General features: G+C 35.4%; 2 protein-coding genes across 3 annotated transcripts in view; both read left to right on the forward strand.

The window, feature by feature from the left end:
* The window catches only part of LOC108968082 (nitric oxide synthase), a 223,527-nt gene that overhangs the window by 145,179 nt on the left and 50,952 nt on the right, over positions 1–27,396 (forward strand). For both annotated transcript variants that reach the window (XM_018931849.1, XM_018931850.1), the window contains exons 9-10: positions 7,328–7,509; positions 20,674–20,883. In XM_018931849.1, the coding sequence (XP_018787394.1) occupies positions 7,328–7,509; positions 20,674–20,883 (392 nt within the window). The remainder of the gene's footprint in view (positions 1–7,327; positions 7,510–20,673; positions 20,884–27,396) is intronic.
* LOC108968084 (piggyBac transposable element-derived protein 4-like) lies at positions 8,654–10,442 on the forward strand. The gene is made up of 3 exons (XM_018931852.1): positions 8,654–9,042; positions 9,110–9,870; positions 9,927–10,442. Exons 2-3 carry the CDS (start codon positions 9,177–9,179, stop codon positions 10,010–10,012), a joined length of 780 nt encoding a protein of 259 aa, XP_018787397.1. The 5' UTR covers positions 8,654–9,042; positions 9,110–9,176; the 3' UTR covers positions 10,013–10,442.

The following is a 27,396-nucleotide window of genomic DNA, read 5'->3' on the forward strand; positions in this document are numbered from 1 at the left end:
TGATGATAGCGGAATAAAACTTTACACAAATACGGTATTTTATGCGAGAGTATAAAATGTTCCGTGACACCGGAACTTAGCCCTTCCTTATTTTGTCTAGTTCTTTCTATGTCCTCGGGGGTAAACGTGACATTTCTATAGAAAAATAGGGCCACTGGTCTTTTAAGTGTAGTGGAATGAACTGAATTATTATACTCAGATACTGCTCTTTCTAAAAGTTCTTCAAAATTTCTGTGCCCACCGTTTTCTTTATGCAGCGCATTATTTCGATTAATGTAGATTTGAACCTTTCCATTTGTCCGTTAGCTTGTCTTTTGTATGGAGGAGTAGTGTAAACTTCTATTCCTAATTCGTCTTTCATCATAAATTTTAAGGAGGAAAGATATAATATCTCTTAAGGGTTTTCTGACGTCTTCTATTGCTCTGCTATTCAGGCTTTTTGTTACTGCGTATTTTGTAAATTTATCTAGAGCTGCCATAACTATTTTTCCCTCTGTTAAAAATATATCGGTATGAACTGTGTGTCCTGGATATGTTGGTAATGGAATTTCCGCAATTTTCGGTTGGTTAGGATGTCTCTCGTACTTATTTTCTTTACAGACGGTGCATTTGGCTATTATTCGTTTTATTTTATTTAGCATACCGGGAAAATATTTTGTTTCGAGAATTTGTGCTTTATTTTCAGTGGCATTCCTATGTGCTCTTAGATGTTCTTTTAATATGACGTTCTCCTGTTCTTGTTCATTATTAATATCTTTTAAACTAGTTTTTGGGTATATCGGCTTTTAATGTTACTAAAATGAGTAGGATAGATATTTTGCACCAYACTTTCTTCTGTATGAATTCCATTTATAACAGATGGGTTAAGGTATCGTTTCGTGTAAGAAATCAATAACTGTTCGTTTTACTCCGGTTCTGTAATTGTACGTCTTTGAACTGTTGGAAAAATTACTTTAAATTGATATGGAGATACTTCGTCCAACTTGAAAAAAATTTGGTTTTTGAAAACATTAATTGGGACTTCTGTATAAGGGATTAGATTATGACTTGAGCTTTCATCGCTATGAATCGTAGGTGGGAGTGAGTTTATTTGTATTGGTATCCTTGAAAGGGCGTCTGCAACTACATTTGGTTTACCAGGTTTGTAAGTTAGTTCGTAGTTATATTCCTCTAAAATGACTTTCCATCGCTTCATTTTACTATTAGTGTTCTTATGGCTTAAGGCATAGGTAAGAGGTTGATTATCGGTGATAATTTTAACTTTGTTTGAACCGTAGAGGTAATTTCTAAGTGAATTAAGTGACCATATTATACCAAGCATTTCTTTCCCATTGGTGGCATAATGTTCATCGACCTTACTCGAAGAGTTCTCGATATGAAAGTAATTGGTCTACCGTCTTGCGATAGGACGGCACCTAATGCGAAATCTGAGGCGTCGGTCGTTAGTTCAAATCTTTGTCTAAATWTGGATGCGCTAAAACTATATCCTTGGATACTAAAGTATTTTTTATTTTATTAAATGCTTCTAAGTCCTCGTTGTCTAATTCTATTTCTATTTTTTTTCGAGTTCCTTTTGGAGACATGACCGGCTTCTCCCCTTAACAGTGCTGTTAATGGTTTGGCTACTTTTGCGTAATCCTGGATAAATCGTCGGTAATAACCTGACATACCTAGGAAGGATCTTAATTCTTTGAGAGTTTGTGGAACTGGGAATTTAGCTACCGCTTCTACTTTTTCGGGGTTGGTTTTTATCCCATTTGAACTAATTACATATCCTAAAAGTTCTACTTCTTCTTTAGCAAATGTACATTTGTCTAATTGGATTTTCATGTTAGCATTTTCTAAGGTTTGAAATACTAATTCTATATTTTTAAAATGTTCTTCTTCGTTTTTGCCAAATATTATTACATMATCGATGTAAACATAGCATCTTACTCCTATGTGTTGACGAAGGATATCGTCTAGGGCTCTTTGAAATGTGGCTGGAGCATTCTTTGGACCGAAAGGTAAGCGGAGGAATTCATATTTTCCACTTTCTGACTCGCGGAGTGGAATCTGATGGAATCCACTTTTTAAATCGATAACAGTAAATAGTTTATTGTTTCCCAGATTTGGGTATTTATCAGGGATCGTAACTGAATTGAGTTTACAATAATCTACGACCATTCGGTATTTTTTTTCGCCAGAGGCATCTGACTTTTTGTTAACTATCCAAATTGGGGAGTTATACGGAGATTTCGATATCCTTATTATTCCGTTATCTAAGAGTTCTTCTATTTGGCGTTCGATTTCGTATTTTAGTGCCATGGGGTACGGGTATGGCTTAGAGTAGAAGGGGGTTTCGGTAGTTGTCCGGATTTCATCTTTTACCAGGGTGGTGTGGTGGTGCAGGTAAGTTTTTCATCGGGATCGGAAAAAAGGTTTGGACATTTATCGATAATATTCTTAATTTTGTTTTGTTGTTCCAAAGCGAGATGTGGAATATTGGTTGCCACACTATTCACTTCGTGGGATATTCGTTGTTTTAACGTTATATAACGTTTTCATTCGGAATGGGATTCCTAATTCTAGTGGATTGAATGTAGTTCTTATTGGATCCGGTATCAATAAAAAAATCTATTGTGTCTCCGCGCCTTGTTCTAAATTCATAATAAGGCAGCGAAGACGGCGCTAATCTAAAAAACTAATAATATCAGGTTTGTTTTTACTTGCATTATCGAAATTGCTATCGTAGAGATTGTTACCGTATATACCCTTCGGGTCTAATTCTACCACGTTAGTAAAAAAATTTCTTTGTATTCTGCTTGGAGGATGAGACTGTTGTGCGGAAATCGGACGTTTGGGTGGTTCGATTGTCCTGGAATGTATTGGGCCTATTCTGATAATTGATTTGTCTTGATCGTATTGATTGTTCGACTTCCATTGGGGTCGGTGGTTTAGGTGGTAAATTTGGTCTATTATTAAAGGAGGTATTTTATCTAGTAATATGGTAGTTGTTCGGGTAATTGTTGAACCTCGGTATGAATCCTTGGTTATTTTGCATATAGTTGGGAGAGTTTGGGCAATATCGGTTTGATTGACGATCGAATGGATGTTGGTCGAAATTTCGTCTGGGTTAGTGGGAATATGTTAATTCGGGGTAAAAAAAACTCTATTGTTATTATAGTTATTAAAATTGTTATTTCGGGGATGTCGTGGTGGTGATTGAATATTTGCTTTGTGTGTATAGTTGGCATTTGTTCTATATGTCATGTTGTCAAGTTTTTGACATAAATATAGTGCTTGGGGTAAGGTTGTCGGTTCTCCCACGCTGAGTAGACGAGATAAATCGCCATTTAGTCCTCTAATAAATGTGTCAAGAGCTTTGTCCCTATATGAGTTGGTCATAGTCCGTATGGACTCGTTACTTAGTTCAAGACATGAAATTTTGTCTAATATAAGTGAAAGATGTTGATAAACTTTTTGGTAAAAGGTCGGAAAGTCGTCATGGGGTTGCACCAGAGTGGTCATCTGATATTCGAGGGTACCCATGTCCCTTTTATCCGAATAATTTATCATAAGGTATTTTCGAATTTGACCCCAATCAAGTGGAGTATTGTACGATTCCAATGCGGTGTCGGCATCGCCAATTATTTTGTGCCTAATCGTATGGATTATCGCAAAATACTTTGGGGTATTTTTGACTCCCTCATAAGCTTTAAAGATTCTGTCTACGCTCTTCCTCCAGGAGTTAAATTCTCCTTTTCGTCCTGAAAATTCTCTAAGACATTTGACCATGTCCGGAATCTTGTCTAATTCATTTATATAATACGCAATCAGTGTTACGCTGTGTTCGGGTTCAGTGAAGTCAGTTACAGTTTGTAAATTCATTCGTTCGAGTACTTCTCGAACTATTGTCGTTATTAGAGTTGGRTTAGGGGTGGGAGGGTTTAAAGGATGGGTGGAAGGATTTGAGGGATGGGTGGTTTGCCCATARYCTATCCTCATTTGGTTTAACTGTTCTACTAATTCCTCGGCTGTGTTTGGCATTATCTCAAATTTTTTCTCTTAGTTTAATTAATTTAAAAAAATGTCTTTGTACGAGCACTTTTTTCTTTACAATATTGTAATCTTCTTATAATATTTTGGCTTACATTAATAATTCCCAGCTTTCCGTGGGGTGTTTTTGATCGCTTCGGGGTTGTCCTTTTTCCTATATCGGTAYTGGTGTCCCTCGACGTTTCTAGTCTAGATCCCACGTTGTACGATGGGCCGCTCGTTGACCCAGTATGTTTGTTGTTTTTCGCTTTTTACACTTTCACAATCCCTACCATCGCCACTCGCGTAGCCTTACTTTTTGATTTTCAGGCTATTGTCACTTTCGTACGCGCTGGTCGCTGCTTGGGCGCTATGTTCCTTTATTGAGTTTCACTAAAGAACTAAAATTTACAATTAATTATACTTAACTCTAGATCTATGTTTGCCGCTGCAACGGGTATGAAACTGCTGACACTGCGCTTCCCACAGATTGCCACTACACGTATCGCACTCTCAGCGATTTAGTGGTCTCATATTATATTACTTTGTATCATATGATATTAATGCATATATAACCCTTTTAGTTTTAGGACTTACAAACAACCGCTATGTGAACAAAAGTATAATACTCTCCTTAGCAACTTTGTTGCTAGAGTATAAAAATAGGCTGAATCCGATCAGTACTTCGCCTAATCCCTTATATATAATATAACTGTTTAAATGCACATATACCCACTAGTTGTCATTTTCAATAATTCACTCACCTTCACTTTATTAGCAAAGAATACAAATGTACTTTAAATTTAAAATGATTTTAATTGATCAGGTAATTATATCTGTTTACCATTAAATATGGAAAGTATAATAAAAATATATAATATAAATAAAAGCACTACATGATCAACGAGACGGTGTCCATATGAAGTAGCTAGAGATGATCTTGATGAATGTGCCCGGTGGTTGCTTTTGTATCGATGATATTATGTAGCGCTCTGAATTGCTGACCACGCGTACATGATCGGTGAATTTTGCATAGGGCATTTGAAGTGTGCTAGTTTATGACCAAAAATTGTTCATATCAACCAAAACCTTTAAAAGCCCCAGGATCCCTATTCATATTATGAACTTTTTATTGAAAATTTCGACCAATCTGTTAGATATAATATAGAAATTTGGAAATAATAGTTTTCCGATAACAATATGCCTGTAAGTCAAAAATTGAATTATACTGTTAGTAATATGAAGCAATGCCAAAAATATATACAACCGGGTCAATACTACCTCTATCTCCCATATACCTAACATAATGTTTATAAGCTTTTGGTTGGCATTACATTGTATATATCGGTTAATAATTATCTTCATATATTAAATTAGCCTCTTCGATCATTAGTTTTGGTTACTATTTTGTGTTTTACGGCTATTTTAAAMGTATAAACATATTTTTCCTTGTTAAATACATTAATTAACTACCACTTATGCTAAGTTTTTTATAATAATTCATTTTTAATTTCACTTTCTTATTGACATTTATAAAAAACATCAAATTCTACTACACAACAGTATTGGCGATTTCTTAATTAAATATTATTCAATCTGGCTACCTTTTTCCAAAAATTTAACACTTTTCGTTTCATTTATTAACAGTTATTCAAATTGTGAATAATTTTAGCATTGTTAAACTCATTTTTGTGTTCAATGACGTGAAAAACAACATTTACTTATAAAAATGCCTTTAAAACAAGAAACCCGTATATCTGAAGAACAAATTGTTTTAAATCTGCACAACCAAGCCAAGTTTTGTCCTGAAATAGGTGAAATGATGGACAGGAGCAGGTTTACAATTCGCAATATCATAACGCGGTTTAAAGGAGCATCATATTTAAAAAGTACTGAGCGTGCTGGTCATCCTCGGGTTTTAAGCGATCGCGAAAAGCCGCACATTGTTCGAAAATTCAAAATAGATCCGAAAATATCATCTACGCAGAGAAAAATTAATTTGGAATGGATATTCATGCTATGGCCGTTGGAAGAGTACTATGTGCGGCTGGCTATAATTCGCGTGTTGCCCGAAAAAAGCTGCACAAACGAGTATATTAAAAAACCAAATATTATACATTCTGGGACCGTGTCCTTTTTTCAGATGAGTGTAAGTACAATATCTTTCGGAGTGATGGTCGTACTTCAGTGTGGAGAAAGTCCAACACTGAATTTTGAAAACAAAATCTTGCTCCAGTGAAATACGGCTATGGTGATGTGGAGATGCAAGGCTGCTGCAGGTGTGGATGACCTAGTATGCATAGGAGAAATTATGGACAAAAGGGTTTATTTAAATATTTTGAAGAAACATTTCAAAAAAGTGCCGAATAACTTAATTTACCAATTTCAGTCACTTTTCGGCAAGCCAATGACCCGAATCATTCGGACCATTTTGTAAGATTGTAGTTAACTTATAGTTCCGCACACGTCTTGCCCCATCCACAAAAATCTCCAGACCTCAACATAATTGAGCATTTGTGGGAAAATGTGTTTACACTAAATAACATTTTAGTCTGCTTTTCAAATAACCGTAAATTGCAAAATGGTTGCTGTGCCAAAACTTATGTTTGGCACTGTACATATGTAGATATATAGTATATATACAAACAATACTGACGTGCCGAGTTAACATCTTTTAGTTAGTATACGTGTTTCTCGGCATCCAAAGAGGGTTGAGGGTCATGTGTACTTTTGCATACAACAAATTTGTAAACTCCAACCGATTTTTTGAGTTTATAGTACAAAAAGCAAACATCAATTAAGTTATCAGACTTCAGATTTCTTAAAAGATAACTGGCAAAAAACTACTTGTGTACTACTAAGAATTTACTGCTCTGCTTTGTTCAAGTGATAAAGGTACGATTTGTCCATTTTCGGGGCAATGCTGAATGTCATACATTCTACTAAACAAAGGTTTTGTATCTTAATTTGTAGCTTACTTATTTCCCTTTTATATGTTTCAGCTTAACTAAATATCTTAATTTATATTCAAGTTTTCGCTTGTACATGCTTATAGACAGACCGACAGTCAATCGAATATTATCAATTTTCGCTACCAATTTACACTGTGCTAAATAATCTTTCCCATCTTCGTTCATTATTGTCCGTTACAATTTTTTTTAAATCGAATATTCCAAGTATCTTATGTACCTTGTTTTCTTTTAACATGCAAATGTAATAAAAATGCAACGAATCGAAAATAATCAAATCAAAATCAGAATCGTCATTATATTCTCCCGTTTATACATCGTTTGTACATTTTATATTCCAGACCATTGCGTTGAAAATGAATTTGGATACCCGCACACCAACCTCATTGTGGAAAGATAAAGCTGTTGTTGAGGCAAATATAGCCGTGCTGCATTCCTATCAGAGTCACAACATCACAATAGTCGATCACCATACGGCCAGTGAAAGTTTCATGAAACATTTTGAGAATGAATCAAAATTGCGGTAAGTTTATTTGTGTATGTGTATATGTAATTGTATATACATATATTCATATTATACAATTTGGTCAATTAATTGTTTGTAAAATGAAAACCAAGATACAAATTCAGTTAAAAGATAATAAGATCCTCACTGATTGAATAAGTTGTAATAGTCGGACTCCTTTTAGCTAACCTTTTTTCGTTCACAAATGGGATTAATGCGGTTTTGTTGTATTATTTTACAGTTTTATATCTTAATTTGCGGATTGGATTGAATGGCGTTTTATAGGCGGCAGTACCGTCCACCCGATTTAGAACATTTCATGACGTTAGTACAATTTTTACTTAACCCTGCTGTTAGGTTTAAAAAAACTTACGAATCTTAGGTTAGAGGACCATTTCGTCCGCAATGCAGTTTTCATACAAAATAACAATTTAATCTTAGTCTTTATATTTAGTTGGGTTCAATACTTGCTAAATATTATTATTTTATTATTTACTCAACTCTGGTAAAATAAAAACTAGGCGAGGGGTTCCCCCGTTTTGCATTTTTCTTTACTCAACATAGCTAGTGCAAAAAATAATTGCGGGATTCCCACTTTTGGCTTTTTGTGGTAGAGAATCACGAATGTTTATGCGAATTTGTTCAGTTTGTGTGTTGATTTCGAGAGTTCGGACGTGTTTACTTATGAAATGGCGCACGTGAATGAAGACGAGATACGAGAAATGCTCTATGCAGAAAGGAATCGGATATCTCAGATTGCGGTATTGATTATAATTCGGAGAATTATGAAACAAATGAGTCTGAAACAGATAGTGAACCGGAACCCCTCTTAACTCCAAGTGGCTCTGTTGATTCCTTATTTATTGCTAAAAACAAGATGGTATGGAGTGCCACACCATTACCACAGCATATTGGATCTGCGGTTGAGAATATTATCTCAACACAACCAGGACCAAATCGATTTGCAGTGTCCAGATAGAAAAAATTGTGATAGGAAATACTAATAAGTACGGCATAGTCAAGTYCGATGACAAATGGGGCGATATTGATGATGACATATTGCGCGAGTTAATGACATAGCCTCGCTCCGGGTCACACACTCACATACATCTTATCTTTTAATACACATCTCGAATTGATGACATGATTGACATGCACTATCAGTCGAACAATAGAAATGGACTATTATTACAATAACAACCAAACATGCATTATCTAGAAATGCGTTCTCAACATTTAAACGACAAACATCTGGCAATGGAATAATCCACTGCGATAACCACCTCCGCATCTTTCTACTTGTATAACAAACAAGTGATAGCAAGATAACGGATATTGAATTACAACAAAGAAGTTTCAAGCAGATAACAGCAGCCGCATTTCACTAGTATAAATAGCTGTAAGATCTTATATTAAAACTAGTTCTTAAGAATATCAATAAAGACACGCATTTCGGCGTAGAAATAAAATTGTTTTCTTAAACTCATATCGTGGTAATACCGTTTCCACTCGCGCATATATAGCTGTGCTTATTCTTGTAGGCGTATGTCGGTGAGTACATTCTTGTTTTTCTTATTTCTGTAAAATATTTTACTAATATAAACTTACTCAATGACAGCGGCAAAAATGAAGATGTTCATGGTTTATTTGATTCAAAATTTGGTCGCCCAATTTTCCGATCAATTATGTCTGAAAATCAATTCCACAAGATTACTAGTGCGCTTCGTTTCTATGATCTTTTGAGTCGACAACAAACGCGTAGTAGCGATAAATTTGCTCCTATTCGTGACTTGTGGGACCGTTGGCAACAACTTCTTCCAATGTTCTACTACTGCCATGAAAATGTCACGGTTGATGAGCAACTTGTTGCATTCAGGGGGCGATGTTCTTTTCGACAGTTTATGCCATCAAAACCAGCAAAATATGGTTTGAAGTTTTGGTTATCCGTGGACTCAAAGTCCGGCAACGTATGGAAAATACAAACATGCCTTGGTAAACCTAGAAATGCTAAGCCCGAAAAGAACCAAGGAGAACGCTTTGCATTGGACTTGACAGACGGTTTGAAAGGCCAAAATATAACAGCTGACAATTTTTTTTCCACATTTGAGTTGGTAAAAAAACTTCATGAGAGAAAACTTACATATGTGGGAACGGTTCGCAAAAATAAAACTTTCATTCCTCCGAAATTGCTGACTGTGAAGAGTCTTCCATTGTACAAAACTACATTTGCCTTCAATGACATTGCGACATTAGTATCATACATCAGTCACAAAAACAAAGCAACTATATTGATTAGTACAATGCACAAGAAAGATAAAGTTGATGAGAGTGGGCCGAAGAAAAAACCAGAGATTGTTTCTAATTACAATTCAACAAAAGGTTTACTACAAATAGTTTTTTGCCTGCCAATAATTTTTTATGTTTCATATTTTTAGGTGGCGTTGATACTGCTGATCAAATGATTGGCTCCTATACGACGAAACAAATCGATGGCCAAACATTATATTTGCAAATATATTAGATATATTCGCTTTGAATGCGTACATAATTTTTTCCGAAATCGATGTTTCGTGGGCTCCAGCTGATCGGAATCGGAGGAGACCAAATTTTTTTGCGGCAACTTGCACTTTCTTTGGCTRAGCCACATATGATGAAAYGCACTAAATTACCTCAACAACAATTTTCAGCGCAGTTATTGAGAGAAATACGAACACCTTCCACAGCACAAGTGGCCTGCTCTAAAAATGCTTCTAGTTCAGGAGATCGAAAGCGAGGAATTTGTAGTTGCTGCTAGTCTACGTCTGATGTAAAATGCTCCATTTGTAGTGCGTTTATTTGCAAAACCAACCGAAAAACATTTTGCTTATCATGTAGTGCCAAAAAATATCGAACAAACTAATAAATACTTATTTTTGGAAAATTAATGTAAAGAAAATCAAAGAAAATATACTATGGACCAAATGGTCCCTTAACCTAAGATACGTAGTTTTCAATTTATCTTAGTCCAGTTTTAAGTCAGAAAATTAAATTTTCGCACATAATATTGTTTTATAAAAAGACCACCTGAGCTGAAAAATTTAGACAGTATATATCACCGTTCCAAAGTTATAAAGAAACCAAAAAAAAAAAAAAAGTTTTACCAAATGGTCTTAACCTAACAGCAGACTTAAAACAACATTTTATTAGTATGTGGCATATTAATAACATGTGGATTTGACAGAAAAAGACAAAATAATCTATAATCGTCCAACTGCCGTATACTACATACAATGATTTTCCTTTTTCTAACAAACCTTATGCCGAATATGTCGGTCAGTGTGTGAGATGAATATATAAAAATTCCTTGAAAAYACGTTTTCAAGTATACCTGGTCAATGTCCAAATTWATGCAATCAGCCCAACCCTTTCTCTGTCTCAAAACAGATGCCCCAAAAAGATTTCCGTTTTTCCACCTTATTAAATTCAAGTAAATTAAAATGTAATAATTTTATGAAACTAAATGGAGAAGTTTTCTTAACAATTATGTGGTTTATCATTGAATTGGTCTATGCTCTATTCTTATATCCCTAATAAAATGGATTCCGATCCTCTGTTTGAGGTTMTCCACATTAGGTCAAGGCATTAAATTTAGCGCCTTCGGCCGAGTTAATATCACATATACAAATATATCAATTATTTGAAAATATTTTTAGCTTACGCGAACTAAAATGTAGCAAGAAACTAAGTTTAATTATTTTTGGTTACAACTTGAGATAAGCAACTGCATCAAAAAAAAAGTAATTTCGAGAAAAATGTGTTTAAAGCTTGTTCGGACCGACATTGAAAACATCATGTGTTTTCGATGCGTTTTTATTGACAATTCATTTATTTGTTATTGTTTTGAGCAACGCGAACGGTAATTTTTTGAATAGAGACTATTACTATGAAAGAATAACATTTGATCCTACTAGGTATAATAGAGAGAACCCAGGGGTGCCAATTAAAACGAGTTGGGGAAAAAGTTTGTATAGGAGAGCAACTAAAATTTGGGGTTGGACTTAGAATTATGGTGGATTTATTGCAACAATAGTCCTACGAAGCATGTGTAATGCAGTAAGATACTTATATCAGGTAGGAGAATATATCTTTAGAAATTGGTTATTAATATAAGAAAATTAAAATTATAGTATACAAGTATGGAGGGGCTAAGTTCGGGTGCATGAGGTTAGCTCACATACAAACACCAATCTTATGGAGTAAAATCAGCGTGATATTCGAAAGTTCTAATATCATGGGGGCAAGATCAAGTTTGCGAAATTGTATCTATTTCGGCACAATTATCAGTATATAATCGTATAACACGCATGTTCATTGAGATAGCTCACACGCGGCATAAAGTCATCTGGAAAATCAGAAATCGTTATATGGTATTATGTGGGGGTCAGGGAGATATTTACCCGATTCAACCCATTTGTGATACACAGAGTTACTCTTATCAGGAAAGGATTCTATGTCAATTTCAATTGTACAATTGTACACGGATCCAAACGGGGCTAGATCGCCGCAAAAACAATTCCGGTTTTCTCTCCACTGCGACACGGCACTCCTCCTTTAGTTCCTTTATATCGAGTTCTCTCAGAGAGCAGTAGTGCAAGTGGAGTAAAAATCGTTCAGCTGTCTGTTTTGAGTGTAAGTATATGTAAAATAATTTTTTCTGCGCACTGCCAAGTAAGTTGCCCTCAGAAAACTTTCCACACTTGCGTGAACTTCTACACATGACTCCATCCTCCAACAAAAGAATAAACAATTTTTCTGCACACAATATGTTTTTTCAAATAAAGAAACACACATGCATACACGTATTTCCCTTCAACTGGTCAAAACTTACCGTTGTTTGACAATTTAATTGAAATAAAGCCTGTTAACGACATGAAACACTGACGATTCGCTAAAAGACATAGTAAACATTTGAACAATTTAAGACTCACCGTTTGTATTATATATGTATGTATGTTTAAAAGCACAAGCAATAATTATCGCCGACAATTTGCTTTAATCAAAGCATGTCCAATGACTGCAAAGCAAGGCAATGACTGCATGAAAGACACAATATCATAACAATTTGGCAGCACAATCCGTGTCTTAAAAAATTTCAATTTGACGCAAAAATCTCCATTAACATTTATTGAATTAACCACCTAAAAAATAGTCTGAATAAAACCTTAAGATTGTGTTTGGATAGGTGAGCCCGTTCTTAAGTTATAAAATCACAACGAAAAGTGGTATTACTTTATAGGTATATACATATATATGCACTCTCTTTGAACCGAAACTACGGACTCAGTGCTTGATAGCGGCGAACAATCCAAATTCTTGTTTCAGTGTCCCAGTTATCCATTTTTGTTAAATGTAAAAGTCAATCTGCAAAATAAAAAAAAATTAACCAGATTCATTAAAAAGAAAAAAARTTATTTAATTTTATTTTGGTAGCGGCTTTCATCAGCCACCCTGTATATAAAGTGACGGTTTGAAAACCGGGTGCTTGTCTGTATCTCCGTCGTCCGACTGTCTAAACAATAACTTGAGTAAAATTAAAATATCTTGAAGGAACTTGGCACACGTGTTCCTCGGTGAAAAGGGCGTAAGATGAGCGTAATTCGACCACTACCACGCTCCATCAAATGAAACTATATCAAGTGTTACAACTAAGCACCACATTAAGACACCAGACACCGACTATGTGGATTAAAATTCCAATTGCGAACTTTTATAGAATATATTATTGTAATTTGGAGATCATCCTTTTCTAATAACAGCCTGCTTGTCAAAAAATAGGTTGAATCGGATTAATAATTTCTACCTAATAGCACACCTATTAGAGCTGGCCGCGATGCCTTCTCAGCTATGTCAAAAGCTCTTTCTGAATCGGGAAGGACCTCTCCGATCCGTTTGATACCAATCGAGGTTCCGAATGAAAGAAAACCCTCTAGTTCTGAGAGTGTCAGCCAGGGGAAGCAGAGGAAGAGGAAGGGATCCACTCCGTTGAAAGGACCAGGTAGAGAAGGACCTGRCTACAATTGATATCTCCAATTRGCGCCAAACAGCCGAAAGGAAGAATGACTGGAGAGCCTTGTTTTTGACAGTTTATGAATGAGTCCTGTCAAGATGTCACGTACTGTTTGGCATTTCATCATGGGCAGATTTACGTCTGAACAACGTTTTTAAAACGTTTAACTTGATTATGAAAATTCTTTTTGTGAACATAATCGGCCTACTGCGCATAAATTCGCAACACCATCACCCATCTTGAGACCCAGCATTCGATCGAACAGACCACGTTCAGCACGCAGTGAAGTAAATATAGCAGCCATAGCTGAGAAGACCGTGCAGAGTCGGCGCCGTTCGCAGCAACTCGGACAGACGTATGGAATGACTTGGTCTATTTTACGTCGATATCTTGAATAGTAAGCGTTCAAAATACGGCTTGTACAAGAACAGAAGCCGCTTGACCTTCTCAAGTTTTGTGGCTTCGCTCTATGGGCTCTTGAAAACTTTCAAGAAGATACGACGTTTTCGAGCCAAATTTTATTTATCGATGAGGCTCATTTATGGCTCAATAGGTATGTAAACAAGCGAAATTGAAGCATTTGGATAAAAGCAGCCTGAAGAGATTCATGAGCTGCCATTTCATCCAGAAGTAACAACGGTTTGCTGTTGTTTGTGGGCCGGTGGAATCATCGGTTTATATTTCTTCCAACTAATGCAGTTGAGAACGTAACAGTCAATGGCAACCGTTATCACTGGGCTGCACTGGATGGGCGAGCTGAGACCCAGCCAACATTTGAAAGATATAATCTATATTATATTTTAATTAATAATATAATTAAATGCAAAATAATATTCTTTCGAATGAAAAGAAGCATTCTCCATTAATTTTAAGGTTTCTATGTTTTTTCTTTAAAATAGTAGGGATCCTCCAAATGGATCACCCTTTACTTGTGTATGTTATGATTAATCTAAMATATAAGGTATCAACCAATAAAAAAAAACAATCTTCCTCAACGTTCTTATTGTCGCCCAGCGTTTAGTGTCAGTGATATAAAGTGATGTCTTTTGTTACATGTTTTGTACGCTTTTATTTAACAAAATCGCTTTGGAGCTTATATACGTATACAAATTATATAAGCCTTTTTATATATACGTATTAATACGTACTAACGTCATATAATCTTAAACGTAACATTTTCGCATTTGGAAAGATTTATAATTCGAATTTGTCATTCGTTGATAATTTGTTTTCTTCTAAATAAAAACTGTACAACAATAAATAAATATGCATATATTTTCAATAATCTTTTGCTAATTCAATAACCTGTTGTTTTTTACGTCAGCATATTTTTCAAAATCGAAACGACGCCACGAGCAACGCTTTTTTTGGTAGTTCGTAATTAAATGTTTTAAAGTGATCTTTTACTACTTCTGCTGCGAATTGGCTGCTTCGTACCATTCTTATCTTTTCATGTGCCAGCCGTTGACTCGTTAATGATAACCTTCAGTGCAGTATAATTGACAGAAGTATTATGTGTTTAGGTACATATATATGTAAGTATGTACATATACTATATATATGAGTAATCGGCTAGAGGCCGTCCTTAAAATGAGCCGCAGTTAATTGAATTTAAACTTCATGCCTGTCTTGTGTGAAAAAGATTTTGAATAATTATAATAGCTAGATAGCTCTTAGCTAGCTCATAGAACTTTTTTAGACCATTCTCAGTTATTCAATRTTTAATAAAAAAAACTGGTCATTTCATGTAAAAATATTGAAAAACTTCTCTTACCCTCAGTTTGACTTTTCACACAACAAGTAGTGCTTTACGTTAAACAAGTAAGGAAGCGATAAGTTCGCATTTCATACTCTTGCGACTTGCCAAAACCAAAGCAAAGTAAGTACCCGAAGTACTCAACGTCAATGATAGAATCAGAATTCAAGCAATTTTATTAATCATACTCTAACAATCTGAGTGTAGTAGTTTTGTAATAATTTATATAATAATTAAATAATCAGAATGACGAGAAAAGTTGAAATCCGGGTTACTGATAAAAAAAACATACCACGAAAGCCGATTGATCGATTTCGATTAAATTTAGTACTTCACATTATTCTCATATTCCTATCACAGTGAAAAATGGGAGAAATCGGTGTACAAATCAAGAAGTAATTAATACAACTGGATAAACATTTGCCCTTATACTTCTTTTGTAGTATGCCAGCTTTTAACCAAAAATTTCGGAAATTCCACGAAAAGTCTTCTGCCCCCAAATACCGGATATGTGAACTCCAGTGTCTATTGTTGAATTGGAGAAAATATCGGTCAATGTATGAGATAACAATTGAAATTCTGAGAGAATCCTTTCCTGAAAATATTATCTGTGTGTATGAAAAATGTGTTGAATTGGGTCGATACTTCCGTGATCCCTTATATATGTAATATAAAGATTTTCGAATTTAYGGGTGTCTTTATTCGGCATCGGAAAATTGCAAAGCATWTCATAAAATATATGAGGATTTTCGAACATCCGGCTGACATGCAGTAATATTGCAATTGGGCACCATACATATAACAATTTCCATTTTTCTAACAAACTTTATGTCGGTTAGTGTATGAGTTATAAACAGTATATCTATATATATAATAAAATTGCTCCTTTGATTCCGATCCTATAGTTAACATTTTACATCTTAAGGTATTTCCCTGGCTTTGATTCCTTCCAGTTGGATTAATTTTTGACATACAGGCATATTATTATAAGAAAGAGAATCTCTCCGAATTGCAATATATACATATGTATGTCACAGATTGACCGATATTTTCGACAAAAAGTTCGCAAAAGAAACTGGTCGTCCACATATTCGGTATGTACCGGATTGAATATTTGAAGTCCGACTATGGCAAGGTGGCACACCTGAAAGGTTCTATTCGTTCAAGTGCTATACTTTAAACGTTAGGATAATTATACTTACCGAATTGGTCGATTAGATCCCGTGGTATGGGTTTTCGCCTAAATATGGGCAATGTCACGTTCTTGATCCAAATTTGACAACGGTCGTTATAAAGCGTTCTCAAACTGTCTCGGGTTATTATTCGACAGTTATCAAAAAGATCTATCCMCTGCAAATTTTGATTTGAATGTTTTGGGGGATATACATATAAACAGATGCACCTTCCTAATGCTTTTCGTTGTATTAAATAGCAGTCTTGAATCTTTTTGTGGAGTTTAGTTATGGGAATTTAAGACGTTTGATTATTTTTGCTTTATGGACGTTACGATGGTCGGATTATCCACATCCACAAGACCAACTAATTTACAGTATCAATTCTGGATTAAAATTTTGCTGATTTGGCGAGCCCAATCGTCAAGATTGTTTATTACTACATCCTCTAAAGTATGGTATAATTTTCAGCTGTGTTCATTGCTTATTTTGTCTGCAGCGGCCGCTAAGGTTCGACGCGTTTTTATAAGTTTGGCAGATTTCCTTAGAAATGGTTTAAAGAATTTGTTCGTGAATTCTTGGCTTAAAACAATACTATAACGACGTATCAGCTTTCATACTCGCCAAACATGGATACGTGCTATCCTTTCCTATTTCCAGAAATAAAGAGAACCGTCGCTTTAGTAGCTAAGATGACTAAGAGACACGTTTCGGCGATATAAAGAAGCGCTGGCAGAAGTGCATAATTTCGAATGGTGACTATTTTGAAGGTGATAACAATAATGCAGACGAATGGTTAAGAACATATTTACTATAAACGGGAAATTCCGCTTTTCTAACACACTTCGTATCTGTCATCAAATTACAGTATATCTTTATTAGTTGTCCTACGAATTTGACCATACATTAAACTAATCTCATACATCCGATATAAATGGGGAATGACTTTATGTCCCACGGTATGTCAACTATTTGATCACACCTGGGTACCAGAAAAAGGTTTTTGTTTGCAACTTTTTTATTTGTAATGGCAATCCAATTTTATTATCTATACAAAACAATTAACAGTAATAAAATCAAATTAACACATTTGTTTTCCAAACACTTGCTAGATTTTATAGAATTTAAAAAAATGTCTCTGCTGCACATTTGATCAATTGGTTGACATAAACGATTTGTTTACATAATATTTAATATGACCCCCCTTTTACTGCCTCAACTCGTTTGGGCATGGACTCGACCACCTTCCTACAGAAATCTCCGCAAATATTTTGACAGCAATTTTTAGCCTTGGTCAAGATTGTGACACTCACCGTGGACATCAGAAATCGGCCGCTTGACCTCAACYCTTATGTCATTTTATATGATAAGTTTGTATAAAGAACTTGACAAAAGCTTTACCCGCCTGTTTAACAAAAACATGTCTTTTTGAGTTATTTTTAAAGTCTGACCTGCCCACTGAAATTATTTAAATGGCCACAGTTAGAATACTGCGATTGGGTTGAGGTCTGGCGATTGAGGGGACGAGTTGAGTACCTCCAAACCGTTGTTYTGAAGCCAAGCTTTAGCTACGCGAGAATTGTGTTTCGGATCATTATCTTGCTGAAAGATGACGTCCGACACATTCTTTCCCCCACACTCCAGACTCTTGCACAAGCATTGTTGAAGGATATCGACATATTGGTTGGCATCCATTCGTCCGCCAACTCTTACGCACTCTCCTACCCCCTACATCATCATACACCCCATATCATTATATTACCGCCTCCAAACTTGACCGTTGGTTGAACAATACGGCTGGTCAAAGGATCTCGGGGTCTCCATCTTTTCCCAGACGGTTTATTTTTATTTCGTCGGACCATATGACTCACATCCAGTCATTTTGGGTGTAGGTTTTATATTTTTTTGCTAATTATAGTYTCAATTATTTTTACCAACGCTTACGGAAACACCAACCATTCTTGCAGTTTCTGTAAGCGTTGTGTTTAACTTTTTGTTGCACTTAGTTTTTTCATCTATAGCCACACTTAAAAAAATGACAAAGAAAAGCAATAAAAAATACTCACCTTTTACTAAAAACAAGAATCTAACGATTCTAAAACTATTACTTAAAGCATCAAAAGAAATACTTCAATACAAGARCAATATTACGGCGAACAACACTTTGTATACATTTGTAAATATTCTCTGAAAAGTAACGGCATATTTTGGAAAAATTCGCACTTACTAACTGTCCTTGCGTAGGCCTACTTAGTGAACTTATCCCTTTTATTCAAAATTTTATTTAAATAAAAAAGAACAAAATATAATATTTTTTATAATATAATACTTGATATACTTTATGTATATAAGAAGACCCCTGCCACGCTTTAATGTGTATTATTGTAAGTGAAATGTTATTTATTAAGAAAGACGAAAACATTATAGGTTGTATAGAACTTTATATGAAATTTTCAACATACAAATTTACTTCGAGCTGATATCAAACCAACATAAGATGTTAAATATTTTATTATATTAATTTTATATTCAAGTTTGTAACAAATGCTTATTTTTGATAGTTGATTAATATTATCAAATGTTATAATTAAAGAAACAGGTATGATATACCATTCTTAATTAATTTAACAATAATATTTTTACTTGAAAACCAAAAGTATGCCCGCCTTGAGATTTATTTAATCGCTTAATTTGACAGCATTATTGAAACAAGTTACAAAAGGGACGTTTCGCAAATAAGTTTTCCAGTCAAACCCGTTTCAATCCGTTGATCTTTTTGGCCTTTGCATAATAGAGGTGGATTCAAAATTCGCTGAAGAATAATAGGTGAACCGCTTAAACCAAAAATTTGCGATTGACTCACATTCTACATTTTTTGCTACTCCAGTTTTAACTCAAATACATATTTAGTTTTTATTTCCGGAAAAATACACACAATCTAGGGGTAATCTAGTCTAAAAGCACGAATTTCAGATAATTTTTGAAGTGGCGTAAAAAATGTAAACCATATTTTTATTATCTATTTTTTATTAGTCTTTTTTTTAATATTACTAGAATACAACAATAAATCAAAAACAAAGTTAAAAATTTCAAGAATTAACACCTGATGAAGTCTCAAATAGTTAGCACAAGACCATACCCACGATTTCAACTCGTAGCAATCTGAATTCAAAACTGAAATTACTAACGGAAGCAACTGGAAATACAGAAAAGTTGGAAAATATTTTTTTCACGAAATGGTAATATTTTAAATTTGGAGCCTATAAAGAAAAAGATAAAAATTTCAAGTAAATCGGTTATGTAGAACCTGAGATAGGATAGTTTTGAAAAAAGCTTTTGTGAGAAAGACGGGTTAAAAGTTCCCGGTATCCCTGTATCTCAGGTTCCTCTTGTATTCTTGAATAGTTATCATTAAAAATATAAAGAGAAATAAATCCATCTTCATCAACAGTATTGTAGAAATTGTCTACTTTCGTTTAAGGCGTTGATTTCTTGGTTGAGTTCTATTTAACCATTCATAATTTCCAGCAATTAAGGAATATATTATATTTGTGCTGGTTTGCAATTGTACCCGCATATTTATGGTCAATAGAAGGGTTATAACACTTCGACATAGGGACGATTGCTTAAACATGCGTCAATCTCATTGGAATAAGTAGAACGAAGAAATGACCAGACAGTAATAGAAAAACTCATTGTTACCATTTAAATCGTGTATAATTTTGTGCAATACTAGAATATAATGTATTCCGATCCTCTGATTGACGTTTTCAACATTAACTCAACTTAAGTATGTTAATTTTACCTCTTAGGTTGTGTTGATTTCGCAAAATTCTATATTATTTGAAGATGTTTTTAATATAATTTTAGCTGATACGAACTAAAATCTAGTAATAAAATTAAGTTTAATGGCCTTTAATATAAGCTAAGAAGGTACCAAATATGTTAAAAATTTATTCACAATTCCTTCAAATAATGAGTGCTAAATTCTTTCGCAACATTTTTTAACAAAAATTATTGCCAAACCCCTGAAAGTATTTGATTATTGGTAATTTTAAGTTAAAAAAAATTGGGTTACTCCCAAACTTATTTATTTTTATTTGGGTATTTTTAATGTAATACTTTGATGCTTTTACGAGATACACTACATATGTATATTACGAGCACACGTATGTACTTATCTTGATTTCATTTACCTTCGTTTTCAGCAATGGCTGTCCAGCTGATTGGATATGGATTGTGCCGCCTATGTCTGGCTCGATTACGCCTGTCTTCCATCAGGAAATGGCTTTATACTATTTAAAGCCATCGTTTGATTATCAGGATCCAGCTTGGCGTACGCACTTATGGAAGAAGGGACGCGGRGACGCCAAGATCAAGAAACCGAGACGTAAATTTAATTTCAAACAAATTGCTAGGTGAGTGGGCCTCTGGCTATTAGTATATGCAGATACACTTGTACCTACATGTGTGCATAAGGAAATAAAAAGCAAAAGCAAATGTGAGGAGTGAATTCAAGTTAAGCAATGAATGAATGAAAATGGTGGCAATAAAAACGCGATTGACGAAWGCAAACTGGCGTATGCAGGAAATATTTTACAGATCATTCTGAAAAATTTTGCATAAAGGACTATAGGTCTAAAACCGTTTTCGAGCCAGCGGTTTTTAAAGAAAACCTATCTACGATCTCGTACTTTTGTTTTTACTAAGAAACGTGCGTACCTAGTTTCATTAAGATATCTCAATTTTAACTAAATTTTCAGCTTGCGTCAACGAACACACGTGCAGACGGGCAGACAAACAGTCACTTTTCTCATCATACTGATTATTTATATACATACATATATATTTATATACATATATAACTCTATCTCGATTAGTTTTAGGTGATATGTTCAACCGGTAGGTGAACAAAACTGTTATACTCGTAATAAAATGTGCAAGTGTATACAAAAAGGTCCGCTCTAGTGTGAATATATGGTTGACATAAAGCGAGCGCAAAAAAGTGTTCTCTATTGACTCTGGTAATTGCTTGGTTGCCTTGTTTTCATACTGTCGTATTTACGTACTGTACGTATTCTGTTTAAATGACACATTCGTACATACGAATACTGGATTATCTTTTCACTTTATTGTGCTTGCATTACAACAAATACTGGTAGAACCATATTAACATAAAGACAGATATTCAGTACAGTTTATTTACATATTTTTACAAACGTGTAAGCCATTTCTTTTGCCAACAAATTTTATTCGATACGTATGTATATGTTGTTGTAATTCAATGACCGTTTCGTAAGTAACTCAAAGTTTATTGGATTAAATTGACAATGAACAAATAAGGAGGGGCTAAGTTCGGGTTTAACCTAATATTTCATCCTCTGTACCGAATTGCAGTTTTATATCTTAATTTAGTGCTTAGTTATGGCACTTTATGTGTTTTTGGTCAATGGCGATTTGTGTGCGGGGCAGTGATCCGATTACGTTCATCTACGAACTCGATTTTTTTTTATACTAAGGAGCCCAACATATTAGGTCTGCAACTTTGCTTCCTCCGTTTTCTAATAGATGTCTCTAGGGTCAACCACTGGTCGATAGACATATGTGTCAACATTAACCCCACAAAATATTTGTAGAGATCTCTTTGCATCCCAAACTTATTGTCAACTGAAAATGTCACTTTTTGAGCCGAATTTTCTACATTTGCGGGAAATTTTGCTTTTCTCTTTCAATTCCAAGAAAAGTGTGGTTGAGTACCCGTCCACGCTTTACTGAGGCTGACACATACATAGATAAAACTATTACTCTACTACTACCACCAATACGATTTCTATTAATCTTTCGTATTTTTAATCAAACTTCAATTTTTTTTATATTTATAATTTGCTGAGTCACCATGGACTTCATTATTGCACATTATTGTCAATTTTAGTCCACCTTTCGTCTTCTGTTATCATTTGCTTCAGAAATGTTTAGATTCCTGCAAATAATAATTTTTCACAGACAATTTATGTGATATCCAAACATCGAGCTTCTTTTTGTACCTAGCCTCTTTTAAATAGTTCAAAACTGTTTGATGCTGAATGTTAAAAATTTCGAAATATAGAGAATTTATTAATTATTTTCACTAATTTTTGAACAGSTGTAACTTTTTTTCAACTTACCCRGATTTTTTGGTTAAATGAAGCTTAAAATCTCACCTTTTCAATACTATATGGTATGACACAATGTGATTGGTAGCGCTGAAGAATAGGACTGCAACGACATCTATTGACAAAATACGAAAATACTTTTTCGACTAACTAATATATCCTACACATTGACCAATATTTTCGATAGAAAGTCAGCAATATGCGGGAATAGTTATGGCCAATTTTTGCTAATATATTATTTATACCTGAGATGACATACCTTAAAGGTAATACTGGTACAAATTTTTAGTTATGGCCAATTTTTGCTAATATATTATTTATACCTGAGATGACATACCTTAAAGGTAATACTGGTACAAATTTTTATCCCGATAGAATAATTGGTATTTGATTTGTAGAAAGGAAAGTGAAAAAATCAGATTGAATTTAAAGCTGCGAAGAGTAGGCGTGATTGCAGTCCGATTTCTTACTGTAACATGGGTATGTCAAAATAATCGTATGTTGAAAATTCGTTTGAAAGTAGACAAGTAGGTCTGGAGATATGTGATTTCACCAAAATTGGGAGGGTGCCTCACCAAATTTTTATATATGCTTTTGTAAAGCCCCAATATGGGCGAAACATTTTATATCTCTGCTGTTCTGTGCAAATTTCAGTGATATGGCTTGAAGCGATTAGGAGCTATACCATATGATATACACCATTTGATGGGCTCAAAAATCGATGTTGTTTATGTTTTTCATAAATTGCTTTCTGTACATGTGTAGCATACGGTGGTAAAAAAGTGTTTGTTTTTTAACAATTTAAAGTCGTTTTAAAGCTTCAAATTTGTAGGGAATACTCAGCAACTGTAATCGCAAAAATTCCCAAACTTCGATTTTTTATATCAATAAAACAAAACAAAAAACCCAAATTCTCAACTTTTTTTTTCAAATGTCTGCCGAAATTCCAATTTTAGGTATGTATATTTGGATAAGCCCCCGGAATCGTGAAAGAAGTGCAAGCCCATTTTTTCAAGGCGGGGGTGTTCATGACGTTGTAACCTATTTACTGGTCTTAGAAATCTTAAAAAATTCCGGACAGCACATGGTATGACCCTATAAACCTATAGGGTGACGGGGCCATGCCCACTTTTTAAAAAATTTCAAACCACAAGTGCCCTTCGATGTTGCGATTTCAACTCGTCTTGTTTTAGATAGTACAAACATCCGTTAGGTGAACAAAACTATTATATTCTATAGCAGCATGTTGCAAGTGTTTGAAAATATTGACTATTTAAAATGTGTCGTTTTGCGACAGCTGGCAATCGTATTGTTATAAACTCACATATTTATGCACACACATATATACATATGTACGTGTATATGTCCTTACGTGTGTCGCATGCAAAATACGAGTATTGGCAGATCTGAAGTGTAATAAGATTTAAGAGGCGAATTATAGCGAAAATGTACATGCTTTTGGACTCAGAAAGCAATGGGTAAAAGCTGTTGTTTTATTTAATAGCTAAGCTATGTCTTTATATAATTCCTTCTTTCTCTTTTTGGACTTAAAGGAAAAATATCCTTAACATCGTTAATGCCAATACTGTTTGTTCTTTTCTGTATGTATGAATTTTTCATATCAAGTAAAAATGGATAGCACATATTATTCAACCATTTCGAATAAACGCCCTTTACGTACAAATGTAAGTCAACAGATACGTACTTGTATATTAAAATATTTGTGGGTATAAGCGAATTTAAATTAACAGTGTACTTGTAAGTTTATATATATGTATATATGTAATTTGGTAATTAGTATTTGTGTTCCACATTTTCTGTACAAGSCAATGAAAATTGGTTTTAAATGTACATTCAACACCAATACTTTCACAAAGATGTTAAGTTTTTAATTGAATCGCAATACATTGCATGGCGAAAATTGGAAAACGCTTCATAGTAATTTTAAATAATGATGCTTTATGAGCATCATAAAATGAAGACAATATAGTATGTACCATATGTACAATGGAGCGCATATTATACTCTTAACAGTGTGCCAAGAAGTTTGCAATACCCTGAAACGAGTTGATTCGGTATACTAATGTTTATCTGTATATACGTAAAATCCTCAGTTTGCCGATTTGAAATGTCGGCAAATAATTCTCCTCCTAAAGAGCTGCTCGAAAAGCGTTATAGAACATATAGCGGTCCCACAAACTGACCGATAAAGATCTAAAGTGTTGTGTGCAAATTTTTATTTTACAGGATATCCTCATTCCTTTGGCATTGCTTATTGTCTAAGGCAAAGTTACAAACTCCGAACATATTGCTTAGATCGGATCACTAAAGAATATAAATAGAACTATTAAAAGTTAACAAATAAGGAAGTATTAAGTTTGAACATATTTGAAGGATTTTAGGTTACTGGACCAGTATTTCAATAGTAGCTACCATACCAATTGAAATGAAAGTCGTCGTAACCAACTTCACAAAGTTTCACGATTCAATATGTACTTAAACAGGGTTTATTCGGAAAGTAATAGAACAGATTTTTTCCACCGCGACATTATTTCTGCATGCGCGCGAGGGCGTTTTTAGCTAAATCAGTACAAACATTTTCTGTGAGTGGTGCAAGCCGAAAATGCCTCGTTCGTTAGAGCAGAGGTACGCGATTAAAATTTATCAAAATCTGTGATTCATGGCTTTGTGCCGGAGCACTAGACATACGCAAGGTATGCGTGAAGATGGTCCCAAAAGCGCTCACTGATGATCAGAAATGCGGCAAGTGGAAGTGTGCCCGGTCTACCTGGAATGTCCGGTCCCTTAATTGGGAAGGTGCCGCTGTCTAGTGAAGATAACGGCTAACATCACCGCCGTCCAAGAAATGTGATGCACGGGACAAGGACAGAGACGAGTAAGTACTTGTGGCATTTACTACAGTGGCCATATAAAGGAGCGCAAGTTTGGTGTGGGATTCGTGGTGGGAGAGAGACTCCGTCGCCGAGTACARTCATTCACCCCGGTGAATGAACGTCTAGCCACAATCCGCATCAAAGCGAGGTTCTTCAACATATCGCTGATTTGCGCCCACGCCCCGACGGATGAGAAGGACGATGTGASCAAAGATGTCTTTTATGAGTGCTTGGAGCGCACTTATGAGAGCTGCCCCCGCCACGATGTCAAAAACGTGCTTGGCGACTTTAACGCCATGGTGGGCAAAGAAGGTATCTTTGGCAATACGGTCGGTAAATTCAGCCTCCACGAGGAAACATCCCCAAATGGGTTGAGGCTGATCGACTTCGCCGGGGCCCAAAATATGGTTATCTGTAGTAATAAATTCCAGCATGAGAAGATACATCAAGCTACCTGGCTGTCTCCGGATCGAAAAACCACCAACCAGATCGATCACGTTGTGATAGGCGGAAGACACGTCTCCAGTGCTTTAGATGTGCGTGCGCTCCGAGGTCCTAACATCTACTCGGACCACTACCTTGTTGCAGCCAAGATTCGCACCCGTCTCTGTGCAGCAAAAAACGCACTCCATCAAACACAAGGGAGGTTCGATGCCTCTCGAAGCTGCAATCACAACAGACAGACTAACGATTTTCTACTCGGCTTGCACTCCTGTTCTCTAAGAGCATTCGTCAACAACTCGGTGTAAGAGAACTTCGGGACGGCATTTCAAACTCCTTACGTACAGCTACAACCGAAAACATTGGCTTTCGGAAAGTGCAAAAGAACAGCTGGTACGACGTGTCGCAGCGGTGAGAAAACACGCTGCCTACCTCGCAACGTTACGATCGACAACACGTGCGGGATGGGATAGATACCAAAAGTTGAAGAGGGAAGTGAGACGCATTTGCAGACAGAAAGAGAAAGAAGCCGAAATGCGTGAGTACGAAGAGCTTGATAAGATGGCCGACAGGGGTAAYGCTCGAAAATTCTACGAAAAAATGCAGCGGCTTACAGAAGGTTTCAAGACCGGAGCATACTCTTGTAGAACCCCCAAAGGTGATCTAGTCAAAGATGCCGAGAGCATACTTAAATTATGGAGGAAAAACTTATCCAGCTTGCTGAATGGCAGTGAACGCACAACGCCAGGAGAAGGTGAACCCGATGCCCCAATCGACRACGATGGAGCAGACGTTCCATTGCCCGACCAGGAAGAAGTTCGAATAGCAATTACCCGCCTGAAAAAACAATGCGGCGGGGGCCGATGGATTGCCCGCCGAGCTATTCRAACACGGCATCGAAAAACTGATAAGGAGCATGCATCAGCTTCTTTGTAGAATATGGTCAGACGAAAGCAAGCACAACGATTGGAATTTAAGTGTGGTGTGCCCAATCCACAAAAAGGGATATTCCAAAATAGGGTGGGTCGATTCCGGACTTTTTTCGGATTTCTAATAGTGCAGAAAAGTTGCCTTAGTACTTCCTGATTCCAACGCAGCTTTTTGTTTTGAACGTCATTCAACATCAACACTTACCAGAAAAGTATCAGCTAGAACACGTGACCATTCAGATCAGCCAGACTCTTATACAGACGACAAAAATGTAGGTGGTCGCATATGGATTCTTCCAAAAACGATGCTGCTGATGAATTTTCTCTTCCAGCCTCTAAAACCAAACAAAACACACTAGTATTAGAACACACTGCTATAGCTGAACAAAGATTTGGAGTAAGTGATAGAGCAGCGGCCTTGATTGTTTCATCTGCTTTTCTGGATGCCAAAAAAGCAGGTTTGATAACAGAGGATCATTCTAGCTTTGTCACTGACAAATGCAAGATTAGTCGGG

The sequence above is a fragment of the Bactrocera latifrons genome, unplaced genomic scaffold (genome assembly GCF_001853355.1).
Source record: "Bactrocera latifrons isolate USDA-ARS-PBARC rearing strain unplaced genomic scaffold, ASM185335v1 scaffold_200, whole genome shotgun sequence".
NCBI lineage: Eukaryota > Metazoa > Arthropoda > Insecta > Diptera > Tephritidae > Bactrocera > Bactrocera latifrons.